The following is a 19,314-nucleotide window of genomic DNA, read 5'->3' on the forward strand; positions in this document are numbered from 1 at the left end:
AGTTGCCGTAGTGACGTCAGCTTATAGAAATCGTCAGTGTCAAGATGGCTACGGAACCAAATAAGACCGAAATCCTTACCATTTTCAAAAGATTAAGATCTGTTCCTACCAACAAGGTAACCGAATACTCACCATCATTGCTTGTGTATTACTTTGTGAGGCTTTTTTATACTGGCAGTCCATGATTAGCTTTGGACAGGAGAAATTACCTGGGAAGCTAGTCGTGTTCTAGCACCTAGCAAGGCCCGGCTACACGGTAAGACAGCTAGCAAAAGCTAATGACTACTAGCCTACCGGTAAAGTAGTCAAACATAAAGGCCACGTATGTGTAAGCTAAGGAAGCTAACTTGTTCCGCTGTGCCACGTCGGGAAAATTATGGGAGAATCGTTGAACTAAATAGACTAAACTTTCGATATGTCCGATATTGGGGACTCATTTAGTAGTGCTCGTTAGGTTTGCTTTGAAAGCCGTGAAATTTGACTCATTTCATTGATAAGTATCTGTTAGTGCTAGCAGAGTCTGATGTGTTGGCGCTCCATAACGTTTGTCAGTCAGAACTTCGGTTTTACAGTCATTTGTTCGGTAGGTGTTCTAGCTAACGGTTTACAGAGTGACAGTATAGTTTAAAATTAGATTATAAAAGACGATGGTACTGTAAAGTCATTAAGCGTTCAAAGTAAGTGACGGAAATACATAAGCAATATTATTTTTATTTATTTATTTTTACACAGGAATGATGTTTTACTTACTCCGAGTCAGGCGTTTGGGTTATATGACCCTGCAAGCCTTTGTCCTGCTGTTTATGAGATTTCGTTTGATTTCTTTTAACTACTCTGTTAGTTTTCATATTAGCAGTGCAGTATGAACAGGTATGTAACAGTATGTGCAGCTCAGTGTGTAACAGGTTAGAGTGAAGATGAAGTCACTTGATAATAACGTTTTCTTTAAAGGCAGAAAAAATGTATAATAGATTACAGTCAGAGCTGTAAATGTCTGCGTTTTTATTTTTTTTCATTGAAAGCATGTGGTTTTTATTGACATAATTTAATGAATGAACAGTACACTGCGACTCTCTATATATGACAGTAATCATTTGAATATCATAATTTCTTCAATTATACTGTGCAGTTCAGTGTTCTAAGTAAATTGATCATCTATATCGGTCTTTACAATCCACAGCAAAGATAGTAATGCGAGATCGGGTATCGTTTTCTTGTATACATGTGCTTATAGTAGTAGTAGAAATGGAAGCAGTAATGTCAAAAACATTCATTCATTAATTACTGTGCTTTGTAGAAATTGTGCTTCCTGGCACATCGCCTGCCTAGAAGCAACACAAAAGCTCTGTCGAAATGGGTGAAACACCTCAGTCAGCCATGTGCGTGACGTGGATGTTTTGAAACGCACTTCACAGAAGTATTACGAAACATGTGGTGTTGGAAAGTCGAAGCATCAGCATTTTATCCCATTATAAAAGCTGGATGTAGCTGAAAAATGAAGCCAACCTGAAGTTCTCTCTCATTTTAACAACTGTATATATTGTATGTTTTTTCAATGCAAAGCACAAAGTCGAGTTTTGAAGTTTTTTATTTTTTGCTTTTTTAATTTTAGTTAAGATTTTAGTCACCACAGGAGTTTTGCAGTAATGCCCTTACTGCAGTAGTAATGTAGTAATAGTTTTTATGTAATTCTTTCTGAATACATGTTACTTCACATTACAGCCAGAATATCATGTCATTTTAGAACTCTGACATCTCCTTGAAAGTCAATAAATTGATCTAAAGCTCAAAGTGATTATAATGCCAGAGTGTACACACCTACAAAAATTTTATTAGAATTCATTCAAAACCTTTTAAGCTATAGACAAGAAAGAATGACATGCAGGGACGTAATGAACACAGGAGTTGTGTTTTTTGGGTGGAGAACCCTTTTAGTTCAGTAATATTGTGATTAAATGCCATCAACATTTAAAGAAGTCATTATTAGAAATTCTAGGTTCCATTTCCCAACCCTAAAAGAGGTCTGCAGGTTTGGTGATTTTCAGCTCTTTTGGAGTTGATCCATTCTTTTATAGTCAATTTGAAAAATTGGAAATGCACTGCTGCACTTGACTGTACTGAACAGGCCAATCACAGGCATTTTGGGCTGATCAATGCAATTTATAGTTACATTTCTAAGGAAGTGCATGCAACATTATAAACAACAAAATAATAAATAAAATTAGACATGCGCGATCAAAACTATGGCATGAAAATGTTACTTTTATTCTGTGTTGTTGGAAGCTATTCTGACATTAATAGGAGGCAAAGTTTTGTGCTGCTGAAAACAGACAATATGATGGTGTAGAGACATTAATTAATATTAATAATCGATTAATAGTAATTAATACAATATTTAATATTATTTCACTTTCAGTCTGAAAAATGCTCCACCTCTTGGCTCTTCACGGTGTGTAAACACTCAGCAGCTCCATGTTAAACTATGTCATTGCTGCTTTTCTGTGACAGTAAATTCAATGAGAAAGTCTTCAGGAATGTTGAAACGAGCTGTTTAAATATAACTGATTGGCAACATTATTATCTGGTGATGATGTTGCTTCTCTTGCTCATATTGCACGATTAGCAGCAGGAAAATGTAATGGACTGTGACCACATGGGTTGGTCGAGGCAGAAATGTTTCATTAAAATTACGGCTGCCACGATTAGTCGACTAGTCACGATTACGTTGACTATTAAAATCGTCGACGATTGATTTAATAGTCGACGCGTCGTTTGAAGCTTTGTAAGATCACAAAAGACGCAGGAATAAGTAGTCGATTTAAGAGTGTAATAACGGACTGAAACTGAAGATGGCAGCACTGCATATACAAGGATGCCAGCTGCCGTTAAACCCCGAAGAAGAAGAAGCTGTGTCCCAGAATTCATAGCGCAGCCCAGCGCAGTTTCCAACAATGGCGGCAGCTAGTTAGTTTTAATATTACTCTTATTATTCTTTCTGGGTCACAAAATAAACGTTTAACATATTTTTAGGCGAGAATGTAGCTGTGTAAACCTCAAATATCTGCTCAGTTTATCAAGACACCACATATTTTCAAAAGCGCTCCGACGTTTTCGGAGACGTCTGTTACCCACTAGCTCGATAGCTAGCCAGGGGCAAGGCTCACCAGAGCCCGTGAGAACACCGTGACTCCCGGCAAATCGTTTTCAAACCCACCGCCGTCTTTCTCAGGTTAAATATATATAAGTCACTTAGATAACTTCAAAATGTTATTGTTTGGCTTTTTTTTAGTATTTTATTTGTTCCTGAGTAAATCGGTTTGGCTGAGATTAAAGTTATAGTTTTTACACAGCTGAATAAACGTCAAGCAGACAACTGATTATCAGAAGTGTGAGATGCTCGAGAATATACTCCGGTGTCCTGTTATATTTTAGATAGCAAGGAGTTTATTAAACTTCACCGAAACAATCTGCAAATTTCATTAAAATTTAATAAACTATCATCTTGTCTTTATTTTTAGTTAGCACATACCTTAAACACTTAAAGCTGTAAGCTAATGATAGTTATATAAGAGCAGATGCTGCTGGTGCAATAAGCTGTAAGCTGTACGTCCAATGGATGCATGATCTGATTAGTCGACTAATCGCAAAAATAATCGGTGACTAGTCGACTATCAAAATAATCGTTTGTGGCAGCCCTAATTAAAATGCTGATGTTCTGTCTGCATAGGTATGTTTTGACTGTGCTGCCAAAAACCCCAGTTGGGCAAGTATTCCATATGGTGTCTTCTTGTGCATCGACTGCTCTGGCATCCACCGCTCACTGGGAGTGCATCTCAGTTTCATCAGGTAAACTTCATTGTACCTCAGCTTTGTAGCTGATCTAAAAATGTGTCGGTTTATGATATTTTAACACAGAAGGTGGGTTTTGTTCTGGGAAAGACTGTTAGTAAATCTGTCCATGTTGACTTTCCACATTGTCCCCCTTTCCTCCGCAGATCCACTGAGTTAGACTCCAACTGGAACTGGTTTCAACTTAGGTGTATGCAGGTTGGAGGTAACGCCAATGCGGTAAGTCTGAACCTGAGTACCAAGTGTAATGAGGTTTTTCTCAAATAAAAAAACAAAACAAAACGATTGTTGTCTTTTACCTAAATGATCCATGTTTTGTGAAGTGTGGCTTTCTGGTACGACACGTCTGTGGTTTCTAATTCTTCTGAAATGTCATTTCTGTTTTTTTAATCTGAAGACGGCATTCTTCCGCCAGCATGGCTGCTCCACAAACGATACCAATGCCAAGTATAACAGTCGTGCTGCCCAGATGTACAGAGAGAAGATTCGACAGCTAGCAAATGCTGCATTGTCTAAATATGGCACAGACGTGAGTATCAATGAAGGGAAAACATTTAGGAAATGTTTACTTCACTGCAGATGTTATTATTTCTGCGTAGGCTTGCGTGCTCCTACCCGGTTTACTTTTAAATTCCTGATTTCATTTTAAACTACATATATATAGATGGCAAAGGGCCAATTCGTTAAAAGAGAAACGTGTAGTTTAAAAAAGAAAAAAGAAAATATATATATATATATAAATAAAGTTTACTGAATTAAAATTTCTTTTGCCCATCTCTGCTCTAGTTAAATAAGTTGTTGGTACATTGAGGCTCAGTGATAAGAGTGATAAAAGGATTATTAGTGTTTGAGCCATGTGGCAGTTCTAGTTCAAAGTACATGGTAAATGGACTTTTACTGTAACCGAGCACTGAAAGTACTACAAGCTTCATTCACCAGATCATTAATATACCTTGTCTAACATTTGATTCAGTGGCTTTCCCAAGTACTCTGACATGCAGACTCAAGTAGCCATGGATCGAACCAATGACCATCCTTTTGTTTTATAAACAAAACCATCATTAATTCAGGATCTACTCTACTTCAAAAAATATGAAAAGCTTTTGAATTTACAACATAAGTTTTCCTTTTTGCTGTTGCAGCTTTGGATTGACTCGTCTGCAGGAGGCACGCCTGCAGTTTCTGACAAGAAAGAAACAGACTTTTTTGATGAACACACCCAGGTTTGTTTTTGTTTCTGGTGCTTTTAATGTCACAGCATGTTGTTTAATCACGTCTACAATATTATACAGGGAGTGCAGAATTATTAGGCAAATGAGTATTTTGTCCACATCATCCTCTTCATGCATGTTGTCTTACTCCAAGCTGTATAGGCTCGAAAGCCTACTACCAATTAAGCATATTAGGTGATGTGCATCTCTGTAATGAGAAGGGGTGTGGTCTAATGACATCAACACCCTATATCAGGTGTGCATAATTATTAGGCAACGTCCTTTCCTTTGGCAAAATGGGTCAAAAGAAGGACTTGACAGGCTCAGAAAAGTCAAAAATAGTGAGATATCTTGCAGAGGGATGCAGCAGTCTCAAAATTGCAAAGCTTCTGAAGCGTGATCATCGAACAATCAAGCGTTTCATTCAAAATAGTCAACAGGGTCGCAAGAAGCGTGTGGAAAAACCAAGGCGCAAAATAACTGCCCATGAACTGAGAAAAGTCAAGCGTGCAGCTGCCAAGATGCCACTTGCCACCAGTTTGGCCATATTTCAGAGCTGCAACATCACTGGAGTGCCCAAAAGCACAAGGTGTGCAATACTCAGAGACATGGCCAAGGTAAGAAAGGCTGAAAGACGACCACCACTGAACAAGACACACAAGCTGAAACGTCAAGACTGGGCCAAGAAATATCTCAAGACTGATTTTTCTAAGGTTTTATGGACTGATGACATGAGAGTGAGTCTTGATGGGCCAGATGGATGGGCCCGTGGCTGGATTGGTAAAGGGCAGAGAGCTCCAGTCCGACTCAGACGCCAGCAAGGTGGAGGTGGAGTACTGGTTTGGGCTGGTATCATCAAAGATGAGCTTGTGGGGCCTTTTCGGGTTGAGGATGGAGTCGAGCTCAACTCCCAGTCCTACTGCCAGTTTCTGGAAGACACCTTCTTCAAGCAGTGGTACAGGAAGAAGTCTGCATCCTTCAAGAAAAACATGATTTTCATGCAGGACAATGCTCCATCACACGCGTCCAAGTACTCCACAGCGTGGCTGGCAAGAAAGGGTATAAAAGAAGAAAAACTAATGACATGGCCTCCTTGTTCACCTGATCTGAACCCCATTGAGAACCTGTGGTCCATCATCAAATGTGAGATTTACAAGGAGGGAAAACAGTACACCTCTCTGAACAGTGTCTGGGAGGCTGTGGTTGCTGCTGCACGCAATGTTGATGGTGAACAGATCAAAACACTGACAGAATCCATGGATGGCAGGCTTTTGAGTGTCCTTGCAAAGAAAGGTGGCTATACTGGTCGCTGATTTGTTTTTGTTTTGTTTTTGAATGTCAGAAATGTATATTTGTGAATGTGGAGATGTTATATTGGTTTCACTGGTAAAAATAAATAATTGAAATGGGTATATATTTGTTTTTTGTTGAGTTGCTTAATAATTATGCACAGTAATAGTCACCTGCACACACAGATATCCCCCTAAAATAGCTAAAACTGAAAACAAACTAAAAACTACTTCCAAAAACATTCAGCTTTGATATTAATGAGTTTTTTGGGTTCATTGAGAACATGGTTGTTGTTCAATAATAAAATTATTCCTCAAAAATACAACTTGCCTAATAATTCTGCACTCCCTGTAGTGTTCCTCACACAGACAATCCGGGTTTAATTAGCAACCCATTTTAGCATTTCTTTTACAGTGCACAGAACAGTGGCCTCCATTCCTTTCTTAGTTGTAGTTAAGTCATTTCTAACCAGCTAACCTTGGCCCTTTCCATCTTTCAGTGTTTCACTACTCTCTGGCTCACTGGCCATGTCACTGTGGTGGTGGTGCTCGTTATCTGCTGCTGCAGCAGAGTGCTGCAGCTCCACTGGCCTGCAGTTCTGAGGCAGTTCTTTTTCTGCTCTGGTGCTTATTTAAAGTCTGAACGTGCATCAGGTGGAAAACTGCAGATCAGAGAAAGAACTTCCATCTGCAGCTGCTTTCCGAGACTTTTCTAGTTAGTCTAGACGTTTAGTTAGTGTTTAGTTATTTGTTACAGAAGAGAAACTTGCTGTGTCTGTATGCACCCTGTCTCCTACTAAAATAATACTTACTATAAATTCCACTGTTGGGTCAGTGTTTCCACAAGCCCCGCTAGTTTAGAGACTTATTCTCCGTTTGCGTTTGTTTCACGTGTCGTGTTCAGCGTATGTCAAACGTACGAAACTTAAGAGTCACCAAGCTTTGTATCTGTGACAGAATTGTTTTTGAAATTTAGTTATTGAAATTAATTATTATAATGATTAAAATTATTATAAGCTTTTGTGCCTCATTTGGAGAAAAAGCTTGTGTGTGTATGTATATGTACAGATGAGCATATCATCTCCTTCCCCATTACGAATCTATAGGAAATGCTGCTTTAGGTATATAAGGCTGATTAAAACAATCTGAGATGTGATGATATGGTGTGTGTGTGTGTGTGTGTGTGTGTGTGTGTGTGTGTGTGTGTGTGTGTGTGTGTGTGTGTGTGTGTGTGTGTGTGTAACAAACTCATTGTTAAAGTTCAAACAAAAGCATTTGAGTAACTAAAGTGTTGAGTGTCACTAGTTTCAAGACTAGTTAATAAGACTCGTCTTCTCAAGACTGGTTTATAACTGCCACGTGGGATTATTACAGTTCATCATTACAGTCAGCTTATAAAATATATGTTGTTGTTGTTGGTCAGATTTTAAGTGTTTCTGATTAAACAGTGAGCCACAAATGATTTGTGTATAGTTTAAATCTCCTGAGTGAAAGACGTATAGATTTAAAGTTACAAGCTTAAGTTGCATCCGTTCTTTAAATGTAATGACATTTATTTTTCAGCCTATTAATGACTGGAACGTTGCACCATCCTCTGAGCCAGAGCAGAACGGAGCCACTCTCACCCAGCAGCTGGCGAACACAGCTGCTAAAGGCCAGGATGACACCCGTAAGTAAAATGAATCTTAGTTGTCAGCGTTGCATTGCCAGGTTCATTGTGTTTGGTGTGCTTGCTACCGTGCAGACACACAGACTTGCAGCTCTAATAGCTGTGACTAAATCTAATGTGTGAAAAGGTGATGGGATGAATGAGTCGTTAAAGGTCTTTACTTTGTTTATTTCAAAGAGCTATTACTTCATTAAAAGACACGTCCTGGTTAGTTTGGTTGGAACGTGCCCATAGTGATTAGTCATCTTACCTGGTACTGCTGATGCCTTTGAAACCAGTGGGAATCACAGTGCTTCTGCATTTTGGCTCAGTTTTTGTTAATAAAATAAATAAAAAGTTATAAAATGAAGTCAACACAACCTCAGATGAACAACACCACATTATACACGGTATACTTTTTATTGATGTCCTGATATTAAAGCCTTAAAATGGAAAGTGGGTAAAACGTCCTTTTTCACATGACTGTTTATTTTCACATTGATCCTGTTTTGAATACAGCAAATAAATACTAAGAAAAAATGCAGTAAGTATGTCTGAAAAATTTGCTTCAACCTTGTTTTGCTTTTATCTTTTTAGAGCCAGAGGAAGGACCCAGCATTGATGGTTTGAGCACATCACCCAAAGCTGCCATTGGTGAGTGCATTAGCTTCACAGAGCCTCTGTTCTTCTGTAACTACACAGCTGTTATCTGTAGTTTTTCTTTGTGTTGCCATTTATGTTTCTGTGTATAGATACTTCCCTTACTCTGCTTCGACTGTGTTTATACTTTTGTATCCATACATCCTTTTGTCTGCGTGTTCCTGTGAAGACTGTCCCACTTTCGAGTCATATTATTCACATTCATTCATAATGATTAGAATATTTCTGTCGTACTGTGAGGCTGGTTGGGAGCTACAGTGGGATGAATCCTAATCAAAAGGTTTGTGGTTTGATCCCAGGTTCTTCTAGTCGACATGCACAAGTGTCCCTGGGCGAGATACTCAACTTTAAATACCTCCTGATGCATCTGTCAGAGTATTAGTGTGTGTGGCAGTTCACCTTTAATAAAGCACAGTATCATTAGGTCTGAATGGATGAATCAGTGTTCCTCAAAGTAGAATCGTGCAATAGAAGTACATGCCCATTTACATAGTGGGTCATTCTCCACTTCAGTTCAACTCAGTTTTATTTCTTTTGACAACAAAACCATCATTAATGTGCCTTATGTAAGGTACAAAACAGCCTGAGCCTACAGCTGCATAATGTGGGGAAGGTTGAGGGTCACCAGGGGCAACACTTACTATGAGCTTTATCAGAAAGCAAGTTTTATAAGCAGAGAGGCTGTGGGCCTCCAAACATGGAGCAGGTTCCACGTGAAAGCTGAGCCTCCTGTTCTGGTAAAATGATGTTGTGAAGTCTTTAAAATCATTGAGAACATGAAACATTTTATCTAATATATTAGTTAGTATTCTTGTTACCAAGAATCATGATCTCATAATTGAATTATTTGCGAGTACAAACTAGTATTTCTATTAAGTAGCGTATGTCAGGAACAGTATGTGGCTCTTATGGGAATCTTGTTTTTGTTGAACTGAATATTAAGAGTTCCTGAATTTTAATGAATTCATTTTTCTCCTGATTTGACTTATCACTTCTGTAATGCTTCTATCGTGTGTGCATATCCACCACGGGTAGTGTAATCTAATCTGGAACATGAGCATTATGTTCTGGAACCTGACTGTGCTGACTGGTTTGTGCTGACTGGTTTGTCCTGCTCTTTAGAGGACTCCATGCGTTTGTCATCACGTGAAGGATGGACACCTCAAGGTGATACGTGTGGGTGTAGTTTGCACCAGCTGCTTTCTAGCTCAGACGCATGGTTTTGTTGCTTTTATTGACATCTCCTCAGTCAGCTCCTGTTTCTCCTACTCTGTCATGTAAACAGTATCAGCTCACTGGTCTTATTTGTACAGCTGTTCAACAAGATACTCTTTGACAAGCATAAAGCTCTTTATTGTCATTGAGTGAAACTTAATTCAAAGTTACTACACTGTGCAAAACGACTACGTACTTTGCTAAGCTGTTGAGATTGTCTGTGTCACCACAGTAATGTGACTGAAAAGTAAAGAGTTTCCTAAATGTCTGTAATGATAGTTGCTCCCTGTCACTCTGAAATTGTTACCAGGATGTGTAACTCTGCTGAGGGCAAAGTGGCTGACTAACATTGGCATTACTGAACATGATGTTCTTGCTGGAATGCAAAAAAGCTGGTTTTGTGAACCTGAGGTCTAAGTGCTGTGGTGCGGTGCCTTTAACTGAGCAGAACGCTTTTGCTGCACTGATTTCTTAAATTTGTGAATTAGCAATTAAAAACCTTGTGAATGCTGTTTCACTGCAGAAGCATCTTTCACCAAATGTAGGTTGTTTTTCCAGAGCTAATGAGCTTTTTTAACCTTTGCTTTGACGCCAGATGAAGCTGTTTTCGTGCATACTGAGCCCTGAACTCTGCAGATTGTCTGATGGAGCTAAATGTGAGAAGTCAGTTTCAATTTGTGTTTTATTTATACAGCTACAAATCACAACAACAGTCGCCTCAAGGCGCTTTGTATTGTAAGGTAGACCCTACAATAATACATGCAAAGAAAAAAACCCAACAATCATATGACCCCCTATGAGCAAACACTTTGGCAACAGTGGGAAGGAAAAACTCCCTTTTAACAGGAAGAAACCTCCAGCAGAACCAGGCTCAGGGAGGGGCGGGGCCATCTGCTGCGACCGGTTGGGGTGAGAGAAGCTCACAGCTCCAGCTGCACCATGTTGGACTGCAGCTGGTGATTGTAGTCTCCATTCAGTTTGAAGCATTGGTGAGCTCAGAGTACTGGCACCAGTTCTCTGTCAACTGCTGTGAGTTCTAGTCAGTGGCACTGCAGTTTGCATCCGACCTGTAGAGGAGTACAAGAGCGACTGTCTCCAGTGGGAAGGATCAGAGCTAGCTGGACTTTGAAATAACAGTAAGGGGATTGTCCACGGAGTAAATTATTGTTGTTAATGTCTGAGACGCAGAAGGATAAAATTAAAAATGAACTCAAAATATAACTGGATGTTCCTCCTGAGTAATGTTTGTGTGGGAAACGCCGTTCTAAAACTAAACAAAGGAATATTTCCAGGGGAACTCGGACAATGTCCTGCCCTGATTATTCCAACATTGTTCGGAAGTCATGAGTGAAAATATGTGTTTTAAAAAGACATTGTCCCATGTGTTACAGATCTGAAACCTTCTATCATTGGGAAAAAGAAGCCCATGGCAGCTAAAAAAGGGGTGAGTCAAACCACAAATATTTCATTGTTTCTCTACTACATGAAGCTGCTGAAAAAAGCTCAGGATTATTTATTTTCTAACATGACAAAAAGTGTATCATGAATTTTCCTTCACATTCCCTCTTCTGTGAGTTATCAGCTTAAAGCTGAGGACGCACTTTAACCATGTTTTCCTACTGATGCAGCTCGGTGCAAAGAAAGGTCTCGGTGCCCAGAAGGTGAGCAATAAGAGTTTCTCAGAGGTGGAGAAGCAGGCACAAGTGGCTGAGAAGCTGAGAGAGGAGCAGGCTGTGGAGGCTCAGAAACAAGCTGAGGAATCCATGTAAGAATAAGAGAAAAAATACTCTCTCTTATTTTCATTCATCTATTTTTTTTAATGCTAAGCCGTTTTATTCTTTCCAGCCACACACTTCTATGTTTTACCTTAATAAAGTAGCTTTGCTTGAGTCACAGTGAGCTCACACACAGCCAGCAGTAAATGGAAAAACAAACTGAATCAGTGTTCACAGCATGCTGCATACTCATTATTTAAAACTTTGGCCTTGTTTTATGAACATCCACCTCTGTAAAAGGCAAAATAAGAAAAGCATGTAATAAAAATTAAGTCAAATTAATGAATGTTTAAGATGGATCTTTTGTACGTTTTTCCGAATTAAAAAAAAAAAAAAAATCTAATGTTTAAAATTCTGTTCTGACTGCTGCAGTGTTGCCTCGATGCGTTTGGCCTACAAAGAGCTGGAAATTGACAGAAAGATGGAGGAAAAGAAGCTCCAGAATCTGGAAGGCAAGAAAAAAGAGCAGGCAGAGAGACTGGGCATGGGTTTCGGCAACAGGAGGTAAACACATTTTTCATTTCAGTTTCAGAATTTAGCTGAAGATTCTCCACATATAAGATGCAAGAAAAATGCAATATAGTGTAGCTTATAGCAGGAGATAAGAGTCCACCTGGGAAAGAAGGATTACCACTTGGAAAATGTTCATGTGAAAGACCACCTTATAAAGTGCTTCCAGAGGAAATGATGAGGGACAAAATCCTCGCTGCTTGTTATGTGAAAAATCTGAACGTTATTTGAAACAACTATGTGCCCTGAGACTTATTAATTTGGCCTTAATGTGGATTATTTTGTGATGTTTGGTGCAGTTTTCTTGTTTTTTGGGGCTTTTTTTTCAGCAGGAGATGAATATCTCTAACAAGTTGATTAGTTCATATTTGCACATCTTAATTTTTAAGTGAAATGTGTGTTTAAGATTATACAGTATATGCATATAAGGCAGCCTTTTGTTTGGTAATGTGCTGGAAAAGCTTGAAAATGGACCTTGAAAGTGCTTAAAAAGTGCTTGAATTGAATTTGAACCTTGATAATAGTTTTTGCTCATAACACAGGAAGCTAACGCAGAATAGAGGAATGCCAATTGTTTGTTACGTCTGTAAATGTGAGCATTTATTTCCTGTTGCAGTGCCGTGTCACATTCAGTGATGTCAGAGATGCAGGTCATCGAGCAGGAAACGCCCGTGGGAGCAAAGTCCTCTTCTCGCTCCAAACTGGAAATGTTTGATGAGCCTGGTTTCACCTCTGGACCTCCAAAGTACGCACAGAACCCACTTATATATCATGGATTCATTATCTACCACAGAACATAGAAGAGAGAACTGAGTGCACTCCCTTAATAACCCACTGTGTTTTGGATCTTAGATACAAAGACAACCCATTTACAGTGGGAGACAGTTTTGGATCCCGGTGGGATACTGAAGGAGGAACTGCCTCTTTCACCACCTCCTGGGCACTGGAGAAAGATGACCCCAAGGAGGAGGTCACCATCTCTAGTATTCAACCAACTGGAGAGCGGTACACACATATTCACTTGCCAAATACATACATGTCCTTTAGCTTCTGTCTAAAGCTCTCAGCTCTGACGCACGTTCTCAATGCTTAAACTCAGACTCCCCAGCAGAAGAAAAGCCGAGGTCTCAGCTTCAGTTTCCGAGTCAAGTGAGGCCAGGCAGAAGTTTGCCAATGCAAAGGCCATCTCCTCAGACATGTTCTTTGGTCGGGAGAGTAGTGCTGAGGTGAGAACCTTCTCGTCTTCATTTCACTATAAAACAGTTCAAATCTAGGGCCTCTGTAGGCTCGTAATTAACATTTCACCTGGCATCTGTTTAATTTGTTTGTTAAACTATGTTCTGTTCTTACCTCATGGTTGACCTTTGTTTCATCTTTTTCTCAGTATGATGCAAAGACGAGGCTGGAGAGCATGTCTGGAAGCACTTCCATCAGTTCAGCTGACCTGTTCGGAGATGGCAGTGACCACAAAGGTAAACGTTAACCAGCAGTTCTTATGTCAAGGTTCATTTACTCCTCAGCGCTCATCTGCACTTTTGAGCTTCCTCTTCTAACTTGTGTTTACAAAACTATATATTACCCTACGTGAAAATAGGGGAAATAACTAATGATTCAATGCAGAGTGGTGTGTACTCACATAGAAAGCAAAGAAACACTTAGTGGTTCATGGGAATCCCTCAGCAGCTTACACCTACTGCAGCATAACTAAGGGAGGATTCAGGGTCACCTGGTCCAGCCCTAACTATATGCTTTAGCAAAAAAGGAAAGTTTGAAGCCTAATCTTAAAAGTAGAGATAGTGTCTGTCTCCTGAATCCAAACTGGAAGCTGGTTCCACAGAAGAGGGGCCTGAAAACTGAAGGCTCTGCCTCCCATTCTACTTTTAAATACTCTAGGAACAACAAGTAGGCCTGCAGAGCGAGAGCGAAGTGCTCTAATAGGGTGATATGGTACTATGAAATAAATGTAATTATTTATTTATTATTTATGGGATTCAAATTTTAATCTGGATTTAACAGGGAGCCACTATATGGGAGAAATCAAATCAAAATATCGCATATGGACTCGACAGTCTCAGACCCCACTGACATTGGATTATTGCGTTAAATCTGCAGAAAGGGTCCGTATCCTACACCTTTGGGGAAGTACAACTACCTCATTGGCAAATGCGATATGTGGCTGATACCTTGGTATGAGATATTATCCTTTATGCTTAAAGAAGAGGCTTCGCACATGAGCGCACGAGTACAAATACAAATAAAGACAAATGCAGACAATGTTAGCGTGGATGAAAGCTGTGCTATTCTGCTTTAGTCCCAAATAGACAGCTGATTCTCACTGAAGATGTTAAACCTTCATTCTATCCCCTCAGCCTCCTCGTAGATGCACATTTGGTACAAATTCGTTCTTCAGAAAGCTTGACCTCTGACGTCAAGGTCACTGATTTTCGGTGGATGCACTTGTGGTGTGAATTCAAAGGTCTTGGCTCACCTCATTTTCAAGTTACTGCATTCACAAACTTGGGTGATGCTGCCTCAGGCTGAGTGGTAAAAATGATATATGGTGACCTGATATATGGTTGCTGCATGTAGAGGTGAAGTGGCCTACAGTGTTTTCAGCAGAATCACTGCCGTGTGAAACCAGCCTAACTGATTTGGATGTGTGAAAAAGTCCCGTCTGATTAGACTTCTCTGTTCCTCTCAGGAAGAGCCTCAGGCTTTGACAGCGTGCTTCCCTCTGGCTCGGACATCGCTCAGTTCAAACAGGGAGTCAAGACCGTTGCGGGAAAGATGGCTGTCCTCGCCAATGGTGTCATGAACACGATCCAGGTGAGACTGGTCCACGAGACAGCTGCTTTATTTCACTTGAATCCATAAGTTTGCTCATACTTCTCCTTGTTTTTGTGTTTATTCCCTCCTCAGGACCGCTACGGCTCCTACTGAGCAGCATCGACCGGTGGACTAACACCTGTGTGGAGCCAGACAGCCTCTTGACTGACACGTGCATTTGGATGGAGAAGATGGGACGAGACATGGACAGCAGAAAGTATTGCATGGGAAAAGAAATGTCCGTCACGTCCGTCCTCCATTATTGACAGTTTGAGACAGTGTTTTCTTCTCTCATTCTCATTAGCAGACTCTTTAAGTTTGATTTTCATGAGCAACGCCGAGCGTCACAGGTTGTATTCTTTTCTAAACCAGAGTTTTGTTGTAATTTACTGTTTGGAATACTTTGGTCTTAGATTTTCAAAATGATGTCAGAGTTCATTCTGCTTTATTTTATTCCTTTGCAGAAGTTGTTTATTTCCATTCATATAATCAGATATGTCATGCTAGTTATTGTTTTATTGTGAGATTTAAAAAAGAGGCAGTATATATTTTAGTGTTATTTGAACAACAATCCCAAACAGTGCTGCTCACTTACAGTGGCACTTGTCCACAGTTTGTTTTCTTCATAAAGCACTGACTGATTTTCAACTCTTTGAGTTTGGAATTATGCATTTCTGTCTGCGTCAAACATGGAAGCATCACATTTTTGATGTGCAAGTTGCTATGGTTACATGCTGTGTTTGAAACAGATTGTGCAGCAGTAAATCCATCATTCCCTATAACAAACTTCCAGCGTGCAATACTGGGAATTAGGGAGGGTTAAATCCAACTCCAATAAGCACTGCAGACAGAATATGCTGTCCCAGCTCAAAACTATAATACTGTATTGACTATGCATCTCCACTCTGCAACCTTCAGCTGTGTTTCACTTGTTTTTGCTTGTTGAATCTGAAGTCTGCCTTGATTTACCCTCAGTGCTTTGATTTTTGGAAAGCTTGTATCTTTTAAGTTCACATATTCAGTTTTAAATAGAAAAATGATCCTCGCATTAACAATGTGAATACAATAGTATTTAACTCGAGGCGAGGAATTCTCTCTAAATTTCACTGCCATGTACAATGCAGTCAAATACAGTGAACTTGAACTGTGAAAATTCACCACGCTTGTTCGTATCCCATCTTGTCTCGTGTGTTCAGGGCAGACTTTACGTTCAACAAGTTTTGGAAATTGGATAAAATTCGAAAGTAGTTATTTTCTTCTTTTTTTTTTCCTCTCTCATGCATCAAAGTGTAATTTTGATCACCCCGTGTGTGCGCCCTTCCCATGGTAAAAATGTGGGGCGATAGGATGAAACATTCAAAACTATTTATTTGTAGGTTACAAAAAGAAACAGTTAATAAAGATCAAAAACCTCTGCTTTGTTTTCACTGACGTCAACTTTCTCACAAACACCCAAAGCTAAACCTGTGGTTGCTGTCGCACTAGATTTTACTCTGTGCAACATTCACACATTTTTATATAAAAGCAGACTTGAAATGAAAATGATCCAAGAGTGGGGACGCCCCAAAGATTTTAATGCAAAGAAATTGAAGTCAGTCTTTGAGCTATTTCAGTCCGGCAACTCAAACTGTGCTGCAGCAGGCTGTAAACATGCAGTTTGGACTGGACAGCCTGGTTCTGCTGTTGGTGCCTTCCAGTTAAAACTGAGTACTTCCTTCCTCACCAAACACTTTCTCATAGGGAGCTGTGTGATTGAACTTTCTAACATTGTAGGTGCTTCAGTATCAAACACTCTCGGGTGAGTTAGTGCTATATAAATAAACCTGAATTAAACTGAACTGGTTCTGGTACAAGTGATTTAGCTCCCATCTTCCAGCCCTGGAGGTTATTGTTTGGTGGGAACATGATTACTATACTGTGGATATCTTTTAATACGAAGCCCCTCCATTCTGTTTGTGGAAAATCTGAAGAATGACCAGAACAGATGTCTGTTGTTCAATGCAAGGTTTATGCTGTTGTATTAGCTCTAAGCCTTATAATTGTTTTTAAACTACTGTCGCTTCAGCTCATCCTTAGCGTACATACGTGTTTGTTAGCTGACTGTTACTATTAATCACACAGTTTGATTCAAATGTTATAAATAGGGCTGCCACGATTAGTCGACTAGTCACGATTACGTCGACGATTGATTTAATAGTCGACGCGTCGTTTGAAGCTTTGTAAGATCACAAAAGACGCAGGAATAAGTAGTAGATTTAAGAGTGTAATAACGGACTGAAACAGAAGATGGCAGCACTGCATATACAAGGATGCCAGCTGCCGTTAAACCCCGAAGAAGAAGAAGCTGTGTCCCAGAATTCATAGCGCAGCCCAGCTCAGTTTACAACAATGGCGGCAGCTAGTTAGTTTTAATATTACTCTTATTATTCTTTCTGGGTCACAAAATAAACGTTTAACATATTTTTAGGCGAGAATGTAGCTGTGTAAACCTCAAATATCTGCTCAGTTTATCAAGACACCACATATTTTCAAAAGCGCTCCGACGTTTTCGGAGACGTCTGTTACCCACTAGCTCGATAGCTAGCCGGGGGCACGGCTCACCAGAGCCCGTGAGAACACCGTGACTCCCGGCAAATCGTTTTCAAACCCACCGCCGTCTTTCTCAGGTTAAATATATATAAGTCACTTAGATAACTTCAAAATGTTATTGTTTGGCTTTTTTTTAGTATTTTATTTGTTCCTGAGTAAATCGGTTTGGCTGAGATTAAAGTTATAGTTTTTACACAGCTGAATAAACGTCAAGCAGACAGCTGATTATCAGAAGTGTGAGATGCTCAAGAATATACTCCGGTGTCCTGTTATATTTTAGATAGCAAGGAGTTTATTAAACTTCACCGAAACAATCTGCAAATTTCATTAAAATTTAATAAACTATCATCTTGTCTTTATTTTTAGTTAGCACATACCTTAAACACTTAAAGCTGTAAGCTAATGATAGTTATATAAGAGCAGATGCTGCTGGTGCAATAAGCTGTAAGTCCAATGGATGCATGATCTGATTAGTCGACTAATCGCAAAAATAATCGGTGACTAGTCGACTATCAAAATAATCGTTTGTGGCAGCCCTAGTTATAAATAATCAAATTTCATCACTGTTCAACTGATATCTATCCATGTAATTAATCATCCACATTTCACCCAATTACAACAGGATTGACTTTTTTTTTTGCTTTCCACAAAAAGAAAAACCTGCTGAATTTATCATCTGTGGTTTTCTACCAAAGTGTTTCTTCAGTGTTTGTTTTTAAATCTAAAAGGTAAAAAAAAAGCTGGAATAATTCAGATTTGGGATTTTAATATTGATTAAAAAAAAAAAAAAAACCCCACAAGAAACAGGGAAAAAATGCAGCTAACCTCAGACTAACCTGTCAGTCGGTTATTCAACTGTAATTTTGAGCATTTGGAAATCTATAAATTACCAAAAGGCAAGAACAATAATAACAAATTATATTTGTGCATGCAGACTGTTAGCAAATGAGAGCAATTGTGTTGAGTTCATGTATTATGAAGAAATGGTTTGCTTTAACCTGTATAACGTGTAGGCTCACTGTATTTACATGGGTCCACCTTCCTCTCTGCAGCGAGCTGCTGAAATACATCATCTGTTATTGACAGATAAAGCAGTGCAATGATGGGCGGAGTTCACAAAGAGATTCTGCTATAAATCAGGCTCATAGTGTGTCTACACTGCAAAGATTTAGGACATATTTTGTGTACCAAAAAACTTGCTGAGCGCTGGGATTTTAATTATAATGACTGTAATGATTTCATTTTTGTCCCTCACTGCAGGCCAGTCATTTCCAATCATTTTATCTGATTTCTGAGGAATTATTGCAAGAGTCTCTGTCTCTGTTCCATCCTGGCAACTGATGGTTCCTTTGTGCAGTTTCTCCAGCTGATTAGCAAACGTCAAAGATCCGAGTGCAGGTTTTAGCCCCAGTTGTAGAAGTAGATCTTCTGCCAGGTGGGGAGATAATCCATCAGGGGACCTGAACACAGAGACAACACAATCAAACCCAGCACTAATAGTTCATGAAATCATGTATCATATGGTGGAACAACAGTGCCAAAAAAACAAGAAAAGAAAAAGGATCTCTCTCCATGTATACATATATATGCAGGAAGGAGTGTGTTGCTACAAAAATGGAGAGAAAAGGGCAATTAACAATGGAAGAGAGACAGACCATCATAACTCTTAGGTCTGTCCGACAGAGAAATTGCAAAGAAAGTCAAGGTGTCAGTGAGTCCAGTTTCCTCCTTCTGCACTCAGA

General features: G+C 39.4%; 2 protein-coding genes across 2 annotated transcripts in view; one reads left to right on the forward strand and one right to left on the reverse strand.

Moving 5' to 3' along the window:
- Positions 1 to 16,399, forward strand: arfgap2 (ADP-ribosylation factor GTPase activating protein 2). Its single transcript, XM_084922386.1, has 16 exons — positions 1 to 116; positions 3,728 to 3,846; positions 3,996 to 4,068; positions 4,247 to 4,378; positions 4,992 to 5,072; positions 7,913 to 8,018; positions 8,595 to 8,651; positions 11,264 to 11,316; positions 11,501 to 11,637; positions 12,020 to 12,151; positions 12,774 to 12,902; positions 13,010 to 13,162; positions 13,257 to 13,383; positions 13,542 to 13,629; positions 14,859 to 14,983; positions 15,077 to 16,399. Exons 1-16 carry the CDS (start codon positions 45 to 47, stop codon positions 15,095 to 15,097), a joined length of 1,605 nt encoding a protein of 534 aa, XP_084778512.1. The 5' UTR covers positions 1 to 44; the 3' UTR covers positions 15,098 to 16,399.
- Positions 16,332 to 19,314, reverse strand: part of pex16 (peroxisomal biogenesis factor 16) — a 13,494-nt gene continuing 10,511 nt past the window's right edge. The window contains exon 11 of the mRNA XM_084922493.1: positions 16,332 to 19,032. Within this exon, the coding sequence (XP_084778619.1) occupies positions 18,974 to 19,032 (59 nt within the window). The 3' untranslated portion in view covers positions 16,332 to 18,973. The remainder of the gene's footprint in view (positions 19,033 to 19,314) is intronic.

The sequence above is a fragment of the Perissodus microlepis genome, chromosome 1 (genome assembly GCF_051167445.1).
Source record: "Perissodus microlepis isolate ML-2025 ecotype Zambia chromosome 1, ASM5116744v1, whole genome shotgun sequence".
NCBI lineage: Eukaryota > Metazoa > Chordata > Actinopteri > Cichliformes > Cichlidae > Perissodus > Perissodus microlepis.

Coding starts and splice junctions, on each gene's coding strand:
- arfgap2 (XM_084922386.1), top strand. CDS start 45: ATGGCTACGGAACCAAATAAGACCGAAATCCTTACCATTTTCAAAAGA. Junction 3,847..3,995: donor GTGCATCTCAGTTTCATCAG/GTAAACTTCATT, acceptor TTTCCTCCGCAG/ATCCACTGAGTTAGACTCCA. Junction 13,163..13,256: donor ATTCAACCAACTGGAGAGCG/GTACACACATAT, acceptor GCTTAAACTCAG/ACTCCCCAGCAGAAGAAAAG.